Source organism: Saccharomycodes ludwigii, chromosome II (genome assembly GCF_020623625.1).
Source record: "Saccharomycodes ludwigii strain NBRC 1722 chromosome II, whole genome shotgun sequence".
In the NCBI taxonomy this organism is placed as follows: Eukaryota; Fungi; Ascomycota; class Saccharomycetes; order Saccharomycodales; family Saccharomycodaceae; genus Saccharomycodes; species Saccharomycodes ludwigii.
In genome coordinates, this window is record NC_060201.1 from 32,487 (window position 1) to 51,254 (window position 18,768).

The 18,768-nt window shown below is 33.4% G+C and overlaps 2 protein-coding genes across 2 annotated transcripts; one reads left to right on the forward strand and one right to left on the reverse strand.

Annotated features, from left to right (window-relative positions):
• Positions 1-4,974: 4,974 nt before the first annotated feature.
• SCDLUD_001327 (uncharacterized protein) lies at positions 4,975-14,127 on the forward strand (the record flags this gene model as incomplete). The annotated part of the gene is made up of 2 exons (XM_046081498.1): positions 4,975-5,316; positions 13,720-14,127. The coding sequence occupies 2 exons, from the start codon at positions 4,975-4,977 to the stop codon at positions 14,125-14,127; spliced, it is 750 nt and encodes a 249-aa protein (XP_045935498.1).
• A 2,065-nt stretch (positions 14,128-16,192) lies between these two features.
• SCDLUD_001328 (uncharacterized protein) lies at positions 16,193-16,819 on the reverse strand (the record flags this gene model as incomplete). The annotated part of the gene is made up of 1 exon (XM_046077022.1): positions 16,193-16,819. A coding segment is annotated over one exon (627 nt), but the record flags the coding sequence as incomplete, so codon positions are not given.
• Between the last annotated feature and the right edge of the window lie 1,949 nt (positions 16,820-18,768).

Below are 18,768 nucleotides of genomic sequence, written 5' to 3' on the forward strand. Positions count from 1 at the left end.
AGCAAAATAAATCTGGGACAATTGCTATTAACTATAAATTAAGAAAAAAAAGTTGGTTGGAAGATAAAAAATTGTGATGTTGTGATGTACATTAAAAAAAATTTTTTTTTTTTTTTTTTTTTTTTTGCGATCAACTCTCACTTATGCGTAATCCAGTCCGCTAATATTTTTGACCGCTAGTCCGTGGCTAATCCGATTTACTATGGAATTTCCTTCTAGAAGACACCCTTTAATTCATCTGGCGGTTCTACGAGTCCTCTTAACCATGCCTATCCCGTCCCGTAAAATTCTCTGGTTATAAAATATTATTTCCGCGCCAATTAATGGTCTTTAAATCCTCTTCATAACTTTAATTAAATAAAAATAACAATTTACTAATAGCATACAAGTCGGTATTAAATAACAAATTATACATTAACAATTATTCACATAAAGATTAGTGACAATATACATATCCCAAAATAATATGGTAATGATTAATAATTTAAAAAATCAAATGAGCAGAATGAGGATATATATAGATTAAATAAAGTGGCATTTTTGCAACTAATGATATTAACTTGTCAAATCACTTAGAAGTACTCATTTATAATAGTTTAAATTACAATAATTTCATTTTATTTAATTGTATTAAGTTAAAAAATGCTCAAGGTTTTAAAAATGTTATATTAAATGTGATCTACTCCATTCAAGCAATGCTATATATTAAGTTGAACAGATAGTTATATTTTTTTAAAATCAATATCAGAAGAAAAATTTGAGTTTCTTTATTGCTAATATATTAAGAGTATTACAAGTATTATCAGAAATGAAAACATTTTATCCATAATATTATTTGTTACCATAAAAACGATGAATATTTTTTTCTGTCTCAGTTTAAGATATTTAAACGTTAAAATTTAATTTATAGGTTAATATTTACATATTATTTTTTATTTTTAAAGTAATTTTTTAAAGTAATTTTTTAAGTTATATTTGGAAATAAAAAAAAACTGAGAAATAAGAATTCATCAATTTTAATACTATGCATGATAAAGTTTTTTTTTTGATATTAAGAGATGTGACAAATATCTGTGAATATATATTCAAATATATAAACAGATCATCACTTCGTTTTATAAATTTAATAAAATATTTAAATTTTTGGAGATACTGCTTTGCTAAAAATGAAAAACCCAAAACTACCGAAGAAATAAATAATAAGCTTAATATTATAATTTATCGTAACAACCATTTACTGAAAAGTAAGTAGTATCAATATTGTTCATATTTTAACTTAAATAATCTAATATATTATAGATTCAACTGAACAAGTCGGTGAATTGTCGCAATTATAATAACTAGATATATTTAAAAAAAAAAACTATCCAACATTTATTTTTTTCACTATTAGCCAAAATTTAGCTTAAAAATATGATTTTTCTCCTTTAACCAGTAATTATTTACTAGAAATCAAAATAAAGCGTTTAACACTGAATTTGTAGTAGGCTTTTAATTTTTTTTAAAAAAAAGACTATCTGAAAATCAGTGATTTTCATGAATCATAAAATAATCATGATATTTTACTCAGTTTTCAGTATACTAAAATTTACAGATTTAGCTCCAAGTTGAACTTTAATTCTCCTTTTTATAAGGCAACTACTACACGTTGCGCTATTATATATAATTAATATTTCACTTTTACTTATTAATTTCCCATAACTTATAGAATAATTATCTTTTTTTTTCCCCATTTAAATTTTATTACTGCATAAACCACTTTCTTTAGTTGCACTTCCCAATATTAATAATTTATTGGTTTCACTAATAATTCAAACAACGATAAAGTTTTTATTTACAATAATAATGCCAATATTTGCACTAACATTGATAGATAATTATTTTATAAAGTTAAATTTCAATATCACTTTTTAGTGAGAATACAATATAATCATAAAAAAAAAATGTTTAACTTGATAAATTTCACTATTTAATAATTATTTATTAGTAAGGAATATAAAACTTTTTTTTTGCTTTCATTTTTTTTCATTTGGGCTTCTTTCTTAAAAGACGCTACTTTTTTTTTTTTTTGTTTGTCAAAGTCTTTGTACACTCAATATTTTTTTACAAATGAATATAATTAATATTATAGGCCTAGATTTTTTTACTGTTAATTTTTTAGAACTTTTATACAAAAACCAAAAAAAAAGATGACCTCAAAAAAAAAAAAAAAAAAAAAACCAATGCATGAGACTATTGCTGAAAATAGACTTGGAATTCATAACAAAAAGTTAAACCCGATGCTATTACAATCAATGTATTAAATTTTGGGCAAGACTTAGCTATATCTGATAATTTAAAGTACTATTTAATTACAAGCTATAAAATGATCTACCATGCTGCCGCAATTATTATATTAAAAGTAAACAAACTGAAATTTATTTCGTAATTACGAAATATCGTAAATTACTACTGTCAACAGTATTATACAAAAATACTTATATCTATTATTATGCATTTTTTTTTTATTTAATCATGTTTTTATTATTTTTTTAATAAGACTAAACAAACCAAAATTTATTTAATAATTACGAAATATCGTAAATTGCTACTGTCAACAGAAATGTAAAAAAAATTTATGTCTATTGTTATGTATAGGCTTGTATTTGTTCACACTTTTATGATTACTGTGGTAAAACCAAACAAATTATATTTTATTTCGTAATTACGAAATTCGTAAATTGCTACTGTCAACAGAAATGTAAAAAAAATTTATGTCTATTGTTATGTATAGGCTTGTATTTGTTCACACTTTTATGATTACTGTGGTAAAACCAAACAAATTATATTTTATTTCGTAATTACGAAATATCGTAAATTGCTACTGTCAACAGTATTATACAAAAATACTTATATCTATTATTATGCATTTTTTTTTATTTAATCATGTTTTTATTATTTTTTTAATAAGACTAAACAAACCAAAATTTATTTAATAATTACGAAATATCGTAAATTGCTACTGTCAACAGAAATGTAAAAAAAATTTATGTCTATTGTTATGTATAGGCTTGTATTTGTTCGCACTTTTATGATTACTGTGGTAAAACCAAACAAATTATATTTTATTTCGTAATCACGAAATTCGTAAATTGCTACTGTAAACAGTGTCCTACAAAATATTTATATCTATTGTTATGTAGAATTTTGTATTTGTTCATACTTTTATGATTACTGTGGTAAAACCAAACAAATTATATTTTATTTCGTAATTACGAAATATCGTAAATTGCTACTGTCAACAGTATTATACAAAAATACTTATATCTATTATTATGCATTTTTTTTTTATTTAATCATGTTTTTATTATTTTTTTAATAAGACTAAACAAACCAAAATTTATTTAATAATTACGAAATATCGTAAATTGCTACTGTCAACAGAAATGTAAAAAAAATTTATGTCTATTGTTATGTATAGGCTTGTATTTGTTCACACTTTTATGATTACTGTGGTAAAACCAAACAAATTATATTTTATTTTGTAATTACGAAATTCGTAAATTGCTACTGTCAACAGAAATGTAAAAAAAAATTATGTCTATTGTTATTTATAGGCTTGTATTTGTTCGCACTTTTATGATTAATGTGATAAAGAAAAATGTGGCGTGAAAAAATAAAGTTTTTTCGTAATTACAAAGTTCGTAAATCGCTACTGTCAAGAGTATTATGCCAAAATTTTTGTCTATTGTTATGCATATCCTTGCGGGTATTGAAACTTTTATAATTGGTGTAATAAAACCCCATCTAGGAAATAGAACTTCATTTTGTTTACATAGTAATATATCCCTACTATGCCGTTATTAGCGTTGGTCCTATTATTCCGATGAAAAAAATTGAAAAAAAATTGTTTTAAAGTTAATATACTCGTATATTAGTTTTGAATTATAATAAAAAAATACAGCAACACTGAATATGAAACACATACTATTTATAATCAAAACAAGAAAAAGGTATTATTTTTTTTTACTCGGCTGCCTCTATTTCATGTTTAATATTTGTTGTATGGGGTTTTTTGAGGAATTTTATATAAACAAAAAAAAACTTTTTTCCTTGTAAAAGTTAAAAAAATAATAAAAAGAAAATATAAAAAAAAAGAAAAGATAAAAAAAAAAGAAAAGATAAAAAAAAAGATAAAAAAAGATAAAAAAACAATAAAAAAACAATAAAAAAAACAAGAGGAACAAGTGGATGCTACGAAAAAAAAAGTTTCTAGATTATGATAGTAATAGTCTAGTATACAATTTATTTTAATTCATAAACTATAAAGTGACATACTACTAATTTCCATTATTTTACCGTTTGTTAATGTATCTTCAACATTTCGCTGAAAAATTCAACTCAGTTTTTCATGTTAAATACAAGTTCTATGTTGTACAAGCGGTATAACAAGCTACATATATTATTTTTTTTAAAATTTTTTTATGATTGGATTAAATTTTCTCTAAAAACCTTTGCTGTAATAAAATAATAATCCTGAGTTTAGGATAAATTCTCATCTATATATTATATTATATAGATAAATATAATGCCTGATGTAGCATAGCATAAAATATGATTCATATTCGCTAATAAAGCTATTATTTTTTTAACCTAATAATATTTAATTTACGAACTACAAATAAAGTAATTTTTTTGCCAATTATAAAGGAAGAAATTTAAAATCTTTGGAGAATTAAAAAATAAAAAAATTATATAAATATGAGCCCCTTTTAGTTATTATATTTTATATGCTATACAACTATTTTGTATTCTTTAAGATTTTTTTCTCCTTTAATATTTGAATTTATATCATATACTAAAAATAAAACAAAACCAAGTTATTCATAACAAATTAGCATGTTAACCCTATTAAATAGTCGGGGATTTTTACTATTGATCCTTTGTCTATTACAAGGATCAAAATTAATAAATGCTACAGCATCTGATGATACAATGGATGCTTGTAGTCCAATTTCAGATCCAACTGAAGGCTTTAAAGTGAGATGGTTTAACTACACTCTTGATGATACAAAGTCATTTTCAAGCTTAGAATATATGGCTTATGGTTATTATCAAAACTCTGCACCATACCATATATCAGATGGTATTACCACTGTTTCCTTTCAATCAGGTTTTCCTTGTAAGTACAGCCAAACAGACCCATCTGTGTACTTTCTCTGTTATGGTGAACGTAGTAGTGCTGCTAACAACAATTGGTATTGTCCATCTGCAGAAGCGCCATACAATTCATATACTTGTTATAATCAAGGGGTAAATGCTTATAGTTTACCAGTGGTTTATGATTATAACACAACTTTTACTAATTTCACAATGGAAATTAGCGGTTATTTTTTAGCTCCAGAAACTGGTAATTATACTTTTACCCTAGGGAATGTTGATGATTCATCTGGTTTATTGTTTGGTCAAAATGCTTTTGGCTGTTGCGAACAAAACAATATTACCAGTACTACAACAGATTTCTTCATAAACGCTATTAAGGGTTTATTTTCAGGACAAGAAGCTTCTACATCAAAGAGTATGAATCTAATTGCTGGTTCTTACTATCCTTTGAGAATTGTTTTTACTAATGCACTAACAAAAGCAAGCTTGAATTTTACAGCAACTTTACCAAGTGGAACTGTTCTCACTGATTTTGAAAATTATGTTTATACATTTGATGAAGAAGAATCGTATTGTCCAGCCTATTCAACAAAAACAGTTCCTTGGACAGGCACATTTACATCTACTTACACCACTTCTGTATTGACAAGTACCGATTCAAATAGTAACATCATTAAATCGACTGTCGTTTATGTTGAGACGCCAGAATTCGAAGGTACTACTACTACCTATACATCGTGGACCGGTACATACACTTCTACCATTGGTACTAGTGTAACTACCAGTGTTGGATCGGATGGTATTACAACAACCTCTACTATTTACACTGTTGAAACTCCAGAAGCTAAACATACTACTACTACTTACAAACCATGGACCGGTACATTCACATCTACCATTGGTACTAGTGTTACCACCAGCATTGGCTCAGACGGTATTCCAACTACCTCTACTATTTACACTGTTGAAACTCCAGAAGCTGAAGGTGTTACTACTACTTACACACCATGGACCGGTACATACACTTCTACCATTGGTACTAGTGTTACCACCAGCATTGGCTCAAACGGTATTCCAACTACCTCTACTATTTACACTGTTGAAACTCCAGAAGCTGAAGGTGTTACTACCACTTACACACCATGGACCGGTACATACACTTCTACCATTGGTACTAGTGTTACCACCAGCATTGGTTCCGATGGTATTCCAACTACCTCTACTATTTACACTGTTGAAACTCCAGAAGCTGAAGGTGTTACTACCACTTACACTCCATGGACTGGTACATTCACATCTACCATTGGTACTAGTGTTACCACCAGCATTGGTTCCGATGGTATTCCAACTACCTCTACTATTTACACTGTTGAAACTCCAGAAGCTGAAGGTGTTACTACCACTTACACTCCATGGACTGGTACATTCACATCTACCATTGGTACTAGTGTTACCACCAGCATTGGCTCAAACGGTATTCCAACTACCTCCACTATTTACACAGTCGAAACTCCAGAAGCTGATGCTGTTACTACCACTTACACACCATGGACCGGTACATACACTTCTACCATTGGTACTAGTGTTACTACCAGCATTGGCTCAGACGGTATTCCAACTACCTCTACTATTTACACTGTTGAAACTCCAGAAGCTGAAGGTGTTACTACTACTTACACACCATGGACCGGTACATACACTTCTACCATTGGTACTAGTGTTACCACCAGCATTGGCTCAAACGGTATTCCAACTACCTCTACTATTTACACTGTTGAAACTCCAGAAGCTGAAGGTGTTACTACCACTTACACACCATGGACCGGTACATACACTTCTACCATTGGTACTAGTGTTACCACCAGCATTGGTTCCGATGGTATTCCAACTACCTCTACTATTTACACTGTTGAAACTCCAGAAGCTGAAGGTGTTACTACCACTTACACTCCATGGACTGGTACATTCACATCTACCATTGGTACTAGTGTTACCACCAGCATTGGTTCCGATGGTATTCCAACTACCTCTACTATTTACACTGTTGAAACTCCAGAAGCTGAAGGTGTTACTACCACTTACACTCCATGGACTGGTACATTCACATCTACCATTGGTACTAGTGTTACCACCAGCATTGGCTCAAACGGTATTCCAACTACTTCCACTATTTACACTGTTGAAACTCCAGAAGTTGAAGGTGTTACTACTACTTACACACCATGGACCGGTACATACACTTCTACCATTGGTACTAGTGTTACTACCAGCATTGGCTCAGACGGTATTCCAACTACCTCTACTATTTACACTGTTGAAACTCCAGAAGCTGAAGGTGTTACTACTACTTACACACCATGGACCGGTACATACACTTCTACCATTGGTACTAGTGTTACCACCAGCATTGGCTCAAACGGTATTCCAACTACCTCTACTATTTACACTGTTGAAACTCCAGAAGCTGAAGGTGTTACTACCACTTACACTCCATGGACTGGTACATTCACATCTACCATTGGTACTAGTGTTACCACCAGCATTGGTTCCGATGGTATTCCAACTACCTCTACTATTTACACTGTTGAAACTCCAGAAGCTGAAGGTGTTACTACCACTTACACACCATGGACCGGTACATACACTTCTACCATTGGTACTAGTGTTACCACCAGCATTGGTTCCGATGGTATTCCAACTACCTCTACTATTTACACTGTTGAAACTCCAGAAGTTAAAGGTGTTACTACTACTTACACACCATGGACCGGTACATACACTTCTACCATTGGTACTAGTGTTACCACCAGCATTGGCTCAAACGGTATTCCAACTACCTCTACTATTTACACTGTTGAAACTCCAGAAGCTGAAGGTGTTACTACCACTTACACTCCATGGACTGGTACATTCACATCTACCATTGGTACTAGTGTTACTACCAGTAATGGCTCAGATGGTATTCCAACTACCTCTACTATTTACACTGTTGAAACTCCAGAAGTTAAAGGTGTTACTACTACTTACACACCATGGACCGGTACATACACTTCTACCATTGGTACTAGTGTTACCACCAGCATTGGCTCAAACGGTATTCCAACTACCTCTACTATTTACACTGTTGAAACTCCAGAAGCTGAAGGTGTTACTACTACTTACACACCATGGACCGGTACATACACTTCTACCATTGGTACTAGTGTTACCACCAGCATTGGCTCAAACGGTATTCCAACTACCTCCACTATTTACACAGTCGAAACTCCAGAAGCTGATGCTGTTACTACCACTTACACACCATGGACCGGTACATACACTTCTACCATTGGTACTAGTGTTACCACCAGCATTGGTTCCGATGGTATTCCAACTACCTCTACTATTTACACTGTTGAAACTCCAGAAGCTGAAGGTGTTACTACCACTTACACTCCATGGACTGGTACATTCACATCTACCATTGGTACTAGTGTTACCACCAGCATTGGTTCCGATGGTATTCCAACTACCTCTACTATTTACACTGTTGAAACTCCAGAAGCTGAAGGTGTTACTACTACTTACACACCATGGACCGGTACATACACTTCTACCATTGGTACTAGTGTTACCACCAGCATTGGCTCAAACGGTATTCCAACTACCTCTACTATTTACACTGTTGAAACTCCAGAAGCTGAAGGTGTTACTACCACTTACACTCCATGGACTGGTACATTCACATCTACCATTGGTACTAGTGTTACTACCAGTAATGGCTCAGATGGTATTCCAACTACCTCTACTATTTACACTGTTGAAACTCCAGAAGTTAAAGGTGTTACTACTACTTACACACCATGGACCGGTACATACACTTCTACCATTGGTACTAGTGTTATCACCAGCATTGGTTCCGATGGTATTCCAACTACCTCTACTATTTACACTGTTGAAACTCCAGAAGCTGAAGGTGTTACTACCACTTACACTCCATGGACTGGTACATTCACATCTACCATTGGTACTAGTGTTACTACCAGTAATGGCTCAGATGGTATTCCAACTACTTCCACTATTTACACTGTTGAAACTCCAGAAGCTGAAGGTGTTACTACTACTTACACACCATGGACCGGTACATACACTTCTACCATTGGTACTAGTGTTACTACCAGCATTGGCTCAGACGGTATTCCAACTACCTCTACTATTTACACTGTTGAAACTCCAGAAGCTGAAGGTGTTACTACTACTTACACACCATGGACCGGTACATACACTTCTACCATTGGTACTAGTGTTACCACCAGCATTGGCTCAAACGGTATTCCAACTACCTCTACTATTTACACTGTTGAAACTCCAGAAGCTGAAGGTGTTACTACCACTTACACTCCATGGACTGGTACATTCACATCTACCATTGGTACTAGTGTTACCACCAGCATTGGTTCCGATGGTATTCCAACTACCTCTACTATTTACACTGTTGAAACTCCAGAAGTTAAAGGTGTTACTACTACTTACACACCATGGACCGGTACATACACTTCTACCATTGGTACTAGTGTTACCACCAGCATTGGTTCCGATGGTATTCCAACTACTTCCACTATTTACACAGTCGAAACTCCAGAAGCTGAAGGTGTTACTACTACTTACACACCATGGACCGGTACATACACTTCTACCATTGGTACTAGTGTTACTACCAGTATTGGCTCAGATGGTATTCCAACTACCTCCACTATTTACACAGTCGAAACTCCAGAAGCTGATGCTGTTACTACCACTTACACACCATGGACCGGTACATACACTTCTACCATTGGTACTAGTGTTACCACCAGCATTGGTTCCGATGGTATTCCAACTACCTCTACTATTTACACTGTTGAAACTCCAGAAGATGAAGGTGTTACTACTACTTACACACCATGGACCGGTACATACACTTCTACCATTGGTACTAGTGTTACCACCAGCATTGGCTCAGACGGTATTCCAACTACCTCTACTATTTACACTGTTGAAACTCCAGAAGCTGAAGGTGTTACTACCACTTACACACCATGGACAGGTACATACACTTCTACCATTGGTACTAGTGTTACCACCAGCATTGGTTCCGATGATATTCCAACTACTTCCACTATTTACACTGTTGAAACTCCAACCAACAACGGTGTTACTACTACTTACACACCATGGACTGGATCTGTTACATCTACTATTGGTACTAGTGTAGTTACTACTACTGGTACTGATGGTATCCCTACCACTTCCACCACTTACATTGTTGAAACTCCAACCAACAACGGTGTTACTACTACTTACACACCATGGACTGGATCTGTTACATCTACTATTGGTACTAGTGTAGTTACTACTACTGGTACTGATGGTATCCCAACCACCTCCACTACTTACACTGTTGAAACTCCAACCAACAACGGTGTTACTACTACTTACACACCATGGACTGGATCTGTTACATCTACTATTGGTACTAGTGTAGTTACTACTACTGGTACTGATGGTATTCCAACTACATCTACCATTTACACGGTAGAGACTCCAATGATTCCTGCTGGAAGTACTACATATGAAGCTTGGACTGGATCTGTTACTACTACTGTTGGTACTTCAATTTTCACTACTACTGGTACTGATGGTATTCCAACCACTTCCACCATTTACACCGTTGAAACACCAACCAACAACGGTGTTACCATCACATACACACCATGGACTGGATCTTTTACATCTACTATTGGTACTAGTGTAGTTACTACTACTGGTACTGATGGTATCCCAACCACCTCCACTACTTACACTGTTGAAACTCCAACCAACAACGGTGTTACTACTACTTACACACCATGGACTGGATCTGTTACATCTACTATTGGTACTAGTGTAGTTACTACTACTGGTACTGATGGTATCCCTACCACTTCCACCACTTACATTGTTGAAACTCCAACCAACAACGGTGTTACTACTACTTACACACCATGGACTGGATCTGTTACATCTACTATTGGTACTAGTGTAGTTACTACTACTGGTACTGATGGTATCCCTACCACTTCCACCACTTACATTGTTGAAACTCCAACCAACAACGGTGTTACTACTACTTACACACCATGGACTGGATCTGTTACATCCACTATTGGTACTAGCGTTATAACTACTACTGGTTCCGATGGTATTCCAACTACATCTACCATTTACACGGTAGAGACTCCAATGATTCCTGCTGGAAGTACTACATATGAAGCTTGGACTGGATCTGTTACTACTACTGTTGGTACTTCAATTTTCACTACTACTGGTACTGATGGTATTCCAACCACTTCCACCATTTACACTGTTGAAACTCCAACCAACAACGGTGTTACTACTACTTACACACCATGGACTGGATCTGTTACATCTACTATTGGTACTAGTGTAGTTACTACTACTGGTACTGATGGTATCCCTACCACTTCCACCACTTACATTGTTGAAACTCCAACCAACAACGGTGTTACTACTACTTACACACCATGGACTGGATCTGTTACATCTACTATTGGTACTAGTGTAGTTACTACTACTGGTACTGATGGTATCCCTACCACTTCCACCACTTACATTGTTGAAACTCCAACCAACAACGGTGTTACTACTACTTACACACCATGGACTGGATCTGTTACATCTACTATTGGTACTAGTGTAGTTACTACTACTGGTACTGATGGTATCCCAACCACCTCCACTACTTACACTGTTGAAACTCCAACCAACAACGGTGTTACTACTACTTACACACCATGGACTGGATCTGTTACATCTACTATTGGTACTAGTGTAGTTACTACTACTGGTACTGATGGTATCCCTACCACTTCCACCACTTACACTGTTGAAACTCCAACCAACAACGGTGTTACTACTACTTACACACCATGGACTGGATCTGTTACATCTACTATTGGTACTAGTGTAGTTACTACTACTGGTACTGATGGTATCCCTACCACTTCCACCACTTACACTGTTGAAACTCCAACCAACAACGGTGTTACTACTACTTACACACCATGGACTGGATCTGTTACATCTACTATTGGTACTAGTGTAGTTACTACTACTGGTACTGATGGTATCCCTACCACTTCCACCACTTACATTGTTGAAACTCCAACCAACAACGGTGTTACTACTACTTACACACCATGGACTGGATCTGTTACATCCACTATTGGTACTAGCGTTATAACTACTACTGGTTCCGATGGTATTCCAACTACATCTACCATTTACACGGTAGAGACTCCAATGATTCCTGCTGGAAGTACTACATATGAAGCTTGGACTGGATCTGTTACTACTACTGTTGGTACTTCGATTTTCACTACTACTGGTACTGATGGTATTCCAACCACATCTACCATTTACACAGTTGAAACACCAACCAACAATGGTGTTACCACCACATACACACCATGGACTGGATCTTTTACATCTACTATTGGTACTAGTGTAGTTACTACTACTGGTACTGATGGTATCCCAACCACCTCCACCATTTACACTGTTGAAACTCCAACCAACAACGGTGTTACTACTACTTACACACCATGGACTGGATCTGTTACATCTACTATTGGTACTAGTGTAGTTACTACTACTGGTACTGATGGTATCCCTACCACTTCCACCACTTACACTGTTGAAACTCCAGCCAACCCTGAGATTAGCACTACATTCACCTCTTGGGGTGGTGCTTACACTTCAACTTATTCCACTAACATTTTCACTGTTACTGGCTCTAATGGATTGTCTACCACTTCCACTATTCTTTACGTTGAAACACCAGGATTTGGTTATTTCAACACTACTAGCTCTATATCATCTCCATTGACTACTATTCCAGGTACTACCTTTACCTCTGAAACTGTTTCTCCAGTTAATCCAACTACTGAAACACCTGGATTGCCTTCTAGTGTTACAAGAACTACTGTGATTGTCACATCTGGCAGAACTATAACCTCGACTATTGTCACATGCGATGCTACTACCACCACTGTTCCAAACAACAACAATAATAATGGTGGTTCTAACAATTCGGGTTCCGAAGTTTATTCTGTTAGTTCTGAGACTTCCAATACACCAGTTACTGTTACTAAGACTAGTGTATTCACCACATCTGGTAGTACCATTACTGCTACTATCACCTCTACCATTGTTCCAAACAACAACAACAACAACAACAACGGTGGATCTGGTAATTCCGAAACTTCTAATACACCAGTTACTGTTACCAAGACTAGTGTATTCACTACTTCGGGTAGTACCATTACTGCTACTATCACATCCACTATCGTTCCAAACAACAACAATAACAATGGTGAATCTGGTAGTTCTGAGACTCCTAATACACCAGTTACTGTTACCAAGACTAGTGTATTCACTACTTCAGGTAGTACCATTACTGCCACTATCACCTCCACTATTGTTCCAAACAACAACAACAACAACAACGGTGGATCTGGTAATTCTGAAACTGCTAATACACCAGTTACTGTTACTAAGACTAGTGTGTACACTACATCAGGTAGTACCATCACATCTGTTATTACATCTACTATTGTTCCAAACAATAATAATGAAAACGGATCAGGTTCTCCAGGCAATGCCAGTGAATATGTTGAGACTATTTCTTCTGGTTCTGTTTACACCACTGTTACCAAGAGTGGCAGTGGTAGCTCTGGTAATTCCGACAATGTTGTTACCAAGACCACATCTGGTGGCAAAGTTATTACCACCACTGTTCAATCAGAAACTGTTTCTAGCACAGCTGGTATTGAAGTTCAAAGTATTCAATCTCAACCAGCATCTAGTGGATTAATTTCTATTTACCAAGCTGGTGCTGTTTCAAACAGAATATCTTCTTTCAAGATGTTCTTCACCTTATTTGTTTTGTTTTTCAATTTATTTTAAGATCACTTTTGTAACCGAATATTTGTTTCCAATAATATCTAATATGTTTATTTTATTTTATTTTTTTTAAGTTCGTCATTTTTTTTGTCTTTATTCCATCCAAATTTGATATTTTTTATCTTCCTATTTTAAAGTTCGTATTTTATATTTTTAAAATAACTAAGTTTTTGTAAACTAAGTTGTTTTTGTTTTTAATAAAAAGTTTTTTTTATTTTATTTTATGGTTTCTTTTTTTAATTTTGAATTGATTCTTTTTTCTTTGTAGGCTCAAAAATAACTTTTTTCTTTCACACAAACATCGTTCTAATTATAATCTTAACCTTCAATTAACAAATGAAAGAAACATTTAAAACTATGAAAAACAATATAAGTCCATTCACTTAAGGAGGAGACAAGTTTGTGGTATATAACTCCTGTGTATGCTTTAAACCAAAAAGTACAAACTGTAAAGTATGCTTATACTAGACAAAAGTATTTTTATTTTATAACAAGAACCACTAATTAATTCTCATATCCGTTTTTGTTTTTTGTTTAATCGACATATTTTATCTTTTATTGTTACAAGTATTGATTGGTTGTTGATATTGGCATGTGTAGAGTTGCTAATTCCTTATTGTTCCCTTTTTCTATTTTTACAGCAGAATACAAATTATGATATCTTGTAACATCGTTTCTTTAATAAAGTGGTTATCACATTTAACAAATTGTTGAGTATACTAAAAGGGAGAATGCAGTTCTTAAACGTCTAAGGATAGAGATGCGTTTAAAAATAACATTGGAAACCACTAATTATTGTTTTCAATACTTTATCCACTTTACAATTTTAAATGAGGTAACACAATTCAGTATTTTTAGTTTATTTGTCGCTCGATGCTAAATAAAATAAATTTTAAATTATCATTAGTATTAATAAAAATCTGATCTAAGCCTAATTTAACATATCCACTTGATTTTACAACATCTACTATTGTGCTAGTTGGAATAAAAAAAAAAGTAAAGCATAGTATTAAAACTAATTATTACTTTTTCCATTAAAATCTGTTATTTGTTCCTGGTTTATTTCTGTTAGGTGATTTATTAGAAGTAAGTGCGCTACCCGTTGTTACAAGGGTATGGTTTTTCTAATATATGTTTTTTGATCAAATTATATGGTAGCCTGGTGCAGTTATAAGTTCCCACAAGTGTTGTCATTGCAGATGTTTCAACCCATTTTTATCCTTGTTTTGTCCTTGGCATATGCATTACATGTTGGTTATACTGTTCTGTTAAATAATAACGTTGAAATGTTGTTGTTGATGCAGCAATCCAATAAAAAAGACAAACTGAAAAAAAAAAAAAAGTTTTTGCAGCCACTTCAAAAAAAAAAAAAAATTGTTTTCGTAGAAAATGCAAAAAAAAAAAAAAGTTATAAATTATTACTTCATTTTCAAAGCAAACATCAAAGAGTACTTTATTATATAACCATTAAGAGAAATTCAAAAGATAAAATAGTCTTTGGCTAAATTGAAAAAATTTTATAACATATATCATATCTAAACGCTGATTTAAAAATGAGTACCAAATCATGAAAATTATAACACCAACTTAACAAAAATTAAACATTTACAGATCACATGTTGGTAGTTGAACAGACTGGAGGAGGGGGAAATTAGATACAAATGAATGGAGTATTTTTTTAGTGGTACAACATTATCAACAAAGTTACTGAAAAGAATAAATTTTTAAAAGTGTTTTGTGTTGTTGTTTTTCCAGTTTACTAACCAAGGTGGAATAGTAAAGATATTAACTTTCCCCTTTCTGCTTAGTAAACAATATGTTTAATTAACTGCAGATATCACCAAGTGAATTACTATTTTCAATATATTAGACTCAAAAATGCTAACTAGAATTTGATTGTTGCTAGTTTGAATTAAAAATATAGTCAAATAATCTAATGACAACATCTACGTACATTTTGTTTTTTCATAAAATATTAAAATCAATTCATTACACACACACACACACACAAAAAAAAAAGAAGATATAAATATAAACGTAAATCTGAAACACAGATCACAAAGCACTTTTACTTTCTAGCCAAAATATAAAAAGTCCCCCATTCAACTCTTAACTTAGTATCATCAGTCCAACCAAATTCTTCTTTCAACTCGCCAACAAACATATCAGCAATATTTTTCCCTTCTCCTCCATATTTTTGTTGCCAATTGTGGTAGGCACTCCAACTATACAAATATTTTCTAAAATCAGCCATGGTATAGTCATCTCTAGCAATTTGGAAAGCAGTCTTTTTGTTACTTTTCATTGGAACATAGTCAATTTTAATCACGTCTGAGAAAAGATCAGTTGGTAACTTAATATCCCTGCAAAAATTCCTCAAATATGATTTACCAGGCTGTTGCCAGCATGGGCCCATGTATCTATCATCGTCAAAAACAAATTTCTCATAAATTTCGTTTGCCTTTGGATAATCAAGAAACCTTGGTTCGACATAAGCCCAAATAGCCAACGTGCCATTAGTTTTCAAAACTTTATAAGCTTCCTTAAAGAACTTGTCTGTATCAAACCAATGAATGGCTTCTGCACAAGTGATTAAATCAACTGAATCTAGTGGAAGAACAGAGCTCAGGTTTTCAGCTTTACAACACAAAAATTTTATAGTTTTGTCAGTGTTTTTTTGTTCAAATTCTTTTTTTAGTTCGTTAGCTGGTTCTAACATCTTACTTGAAGGATCAGTACCAATAACATGATGGAAGTATTTCAATAAAGGGAAAGTTCCAATACCAGTACCACAACCAACGTCAACTGCAGTTTCTCTTTCACCCTTATGATATGAAAGAATGGCGTTATATAAAGATTCAGGGTATGTTGGTCTGTTATCCTTGTAATGTTTTGAATCAAACTTTTGGTCTGCAAATGTAGACATTTTCTTTTTTTATTTTTTTTTTTGAGGTTTTGTTAATATAGTGACAACTATATAGTTTTTTTCTTAACAAAAGTGTAGGGTTTCAAAGCAAGGGATACATTTCATCAACAATAATCCACAGTAGATATCTTTTGGTCTTACTCCTTTTATATAATTAAATTACGAAGAATGGTCTTAAGATATAAAACAAATCTTAAAGTTTAGGAGCGATTATTTTTTTATTTTTAAGGGGTAAGATCAGATTTTCCTTGCCAGTTTTCGTCGGTAATGGCAGAACAAAAAGGTTCCGTTTGTTTACATAGATATATACCGTTTTATTATCTCAGTAATTCACAATTGTTGGTGTAGTTTATATGATTTGTTGCCGCGCCACCATGTGATTTGTACTAGATTTACACTCTAAACAAATAAGCTTGTACCTCTCCCTTTTTTAATGTTCATGGTACGTCGTTTATTTTAGAATAAACACACAAAACGAGTACCCCTATATCGGTTGCTATCCGAACAACGCATATCCGTACATTTCGTACTTTTGCTTTTAATAGTATGTTAAAAAAAGATATGATTCTTTCACGTTACTCACATTTTAATACTATTATTTTTTTCATAACAAACGAGGTCATATAAAAAAAAGAGGTAATAAATCTAATCTAATCATAAAAAACAAAAGACTAACAAATTTCTTCTTTTTTTTAATATTTTTTTTAGATAAGTGATTTGAAGTGCAAAAAAGAATACACTAGAAATCATTTCATCGCATTAAAAATCTTGCACAATACTTATTAAGAATGGCAGTTCATTAACACACACGTACATAATATTATATATACCAGTATATAAATCCATATTTCAATGTTTCAATGGAACAACTAATCTCTTGAAAGACCCCTCGTCTCTGCATTTTTCTTGATGAATACCCATCAATCTTTGGGCTTCTAATGGATCCTCCACTTCGTTGGGTTCTGGCCACGACAAATATTCATTGGTGTAATTGGACTTGTAATCCAATGGCAAAATCTCCAATCTCTTACCGTACCCAGTAACTTTTTTCCAATCACGATGCACATTGTACAAAGAACTGGAAAAGTAAGCAAAACATCTTTGGTATTGTTTGTAAGCCAAATCAGTATTCAATTGTGGTTTCAAATCTGTATATGTAGCCCAAGATTGTTCTGGGTGGTTCAAAACGTCATCAGTGGCCTTTTTAATAGCAATCAAAAACTTTCTAACTTTGTCTCCATTCTTGGCCAAAAATTCATCATTACAAATGTACAAAATAGTACAGAAACAGCAACAACCCAAACAAGCCAACTTGTCAATTCTCAACATTTGAACATCAGTAACTGGTCTGCCATGCTTTTTGCAGTATTCTTCCAATTCCACTTGTTGAATACATTCAATACCAATACCAGCATGAATCTTGCCCTCGATGATGTATTTGGCAACATTCATACCACATCTAACAGCAGTGTAGTCGTTTGGTGTCATACCATAATGCTTGGTCAATTCGTCCAATTGGATCTTACCAAATTCACCAACATAACCAATCTTTTTACCCTTCAAAGATTGGAAATCTTCAGTGATACCGCTGCCTTTCAAATACAATAACCCAGTGAATGGTTCGTCTAACAAAGAGGCAACAGAAGTAACAGGGAACCCTCTAGCTTTAGCGGCCAAAGTGTGAATCATAGCTTTCAAACCCATGTCGACTTTACCAG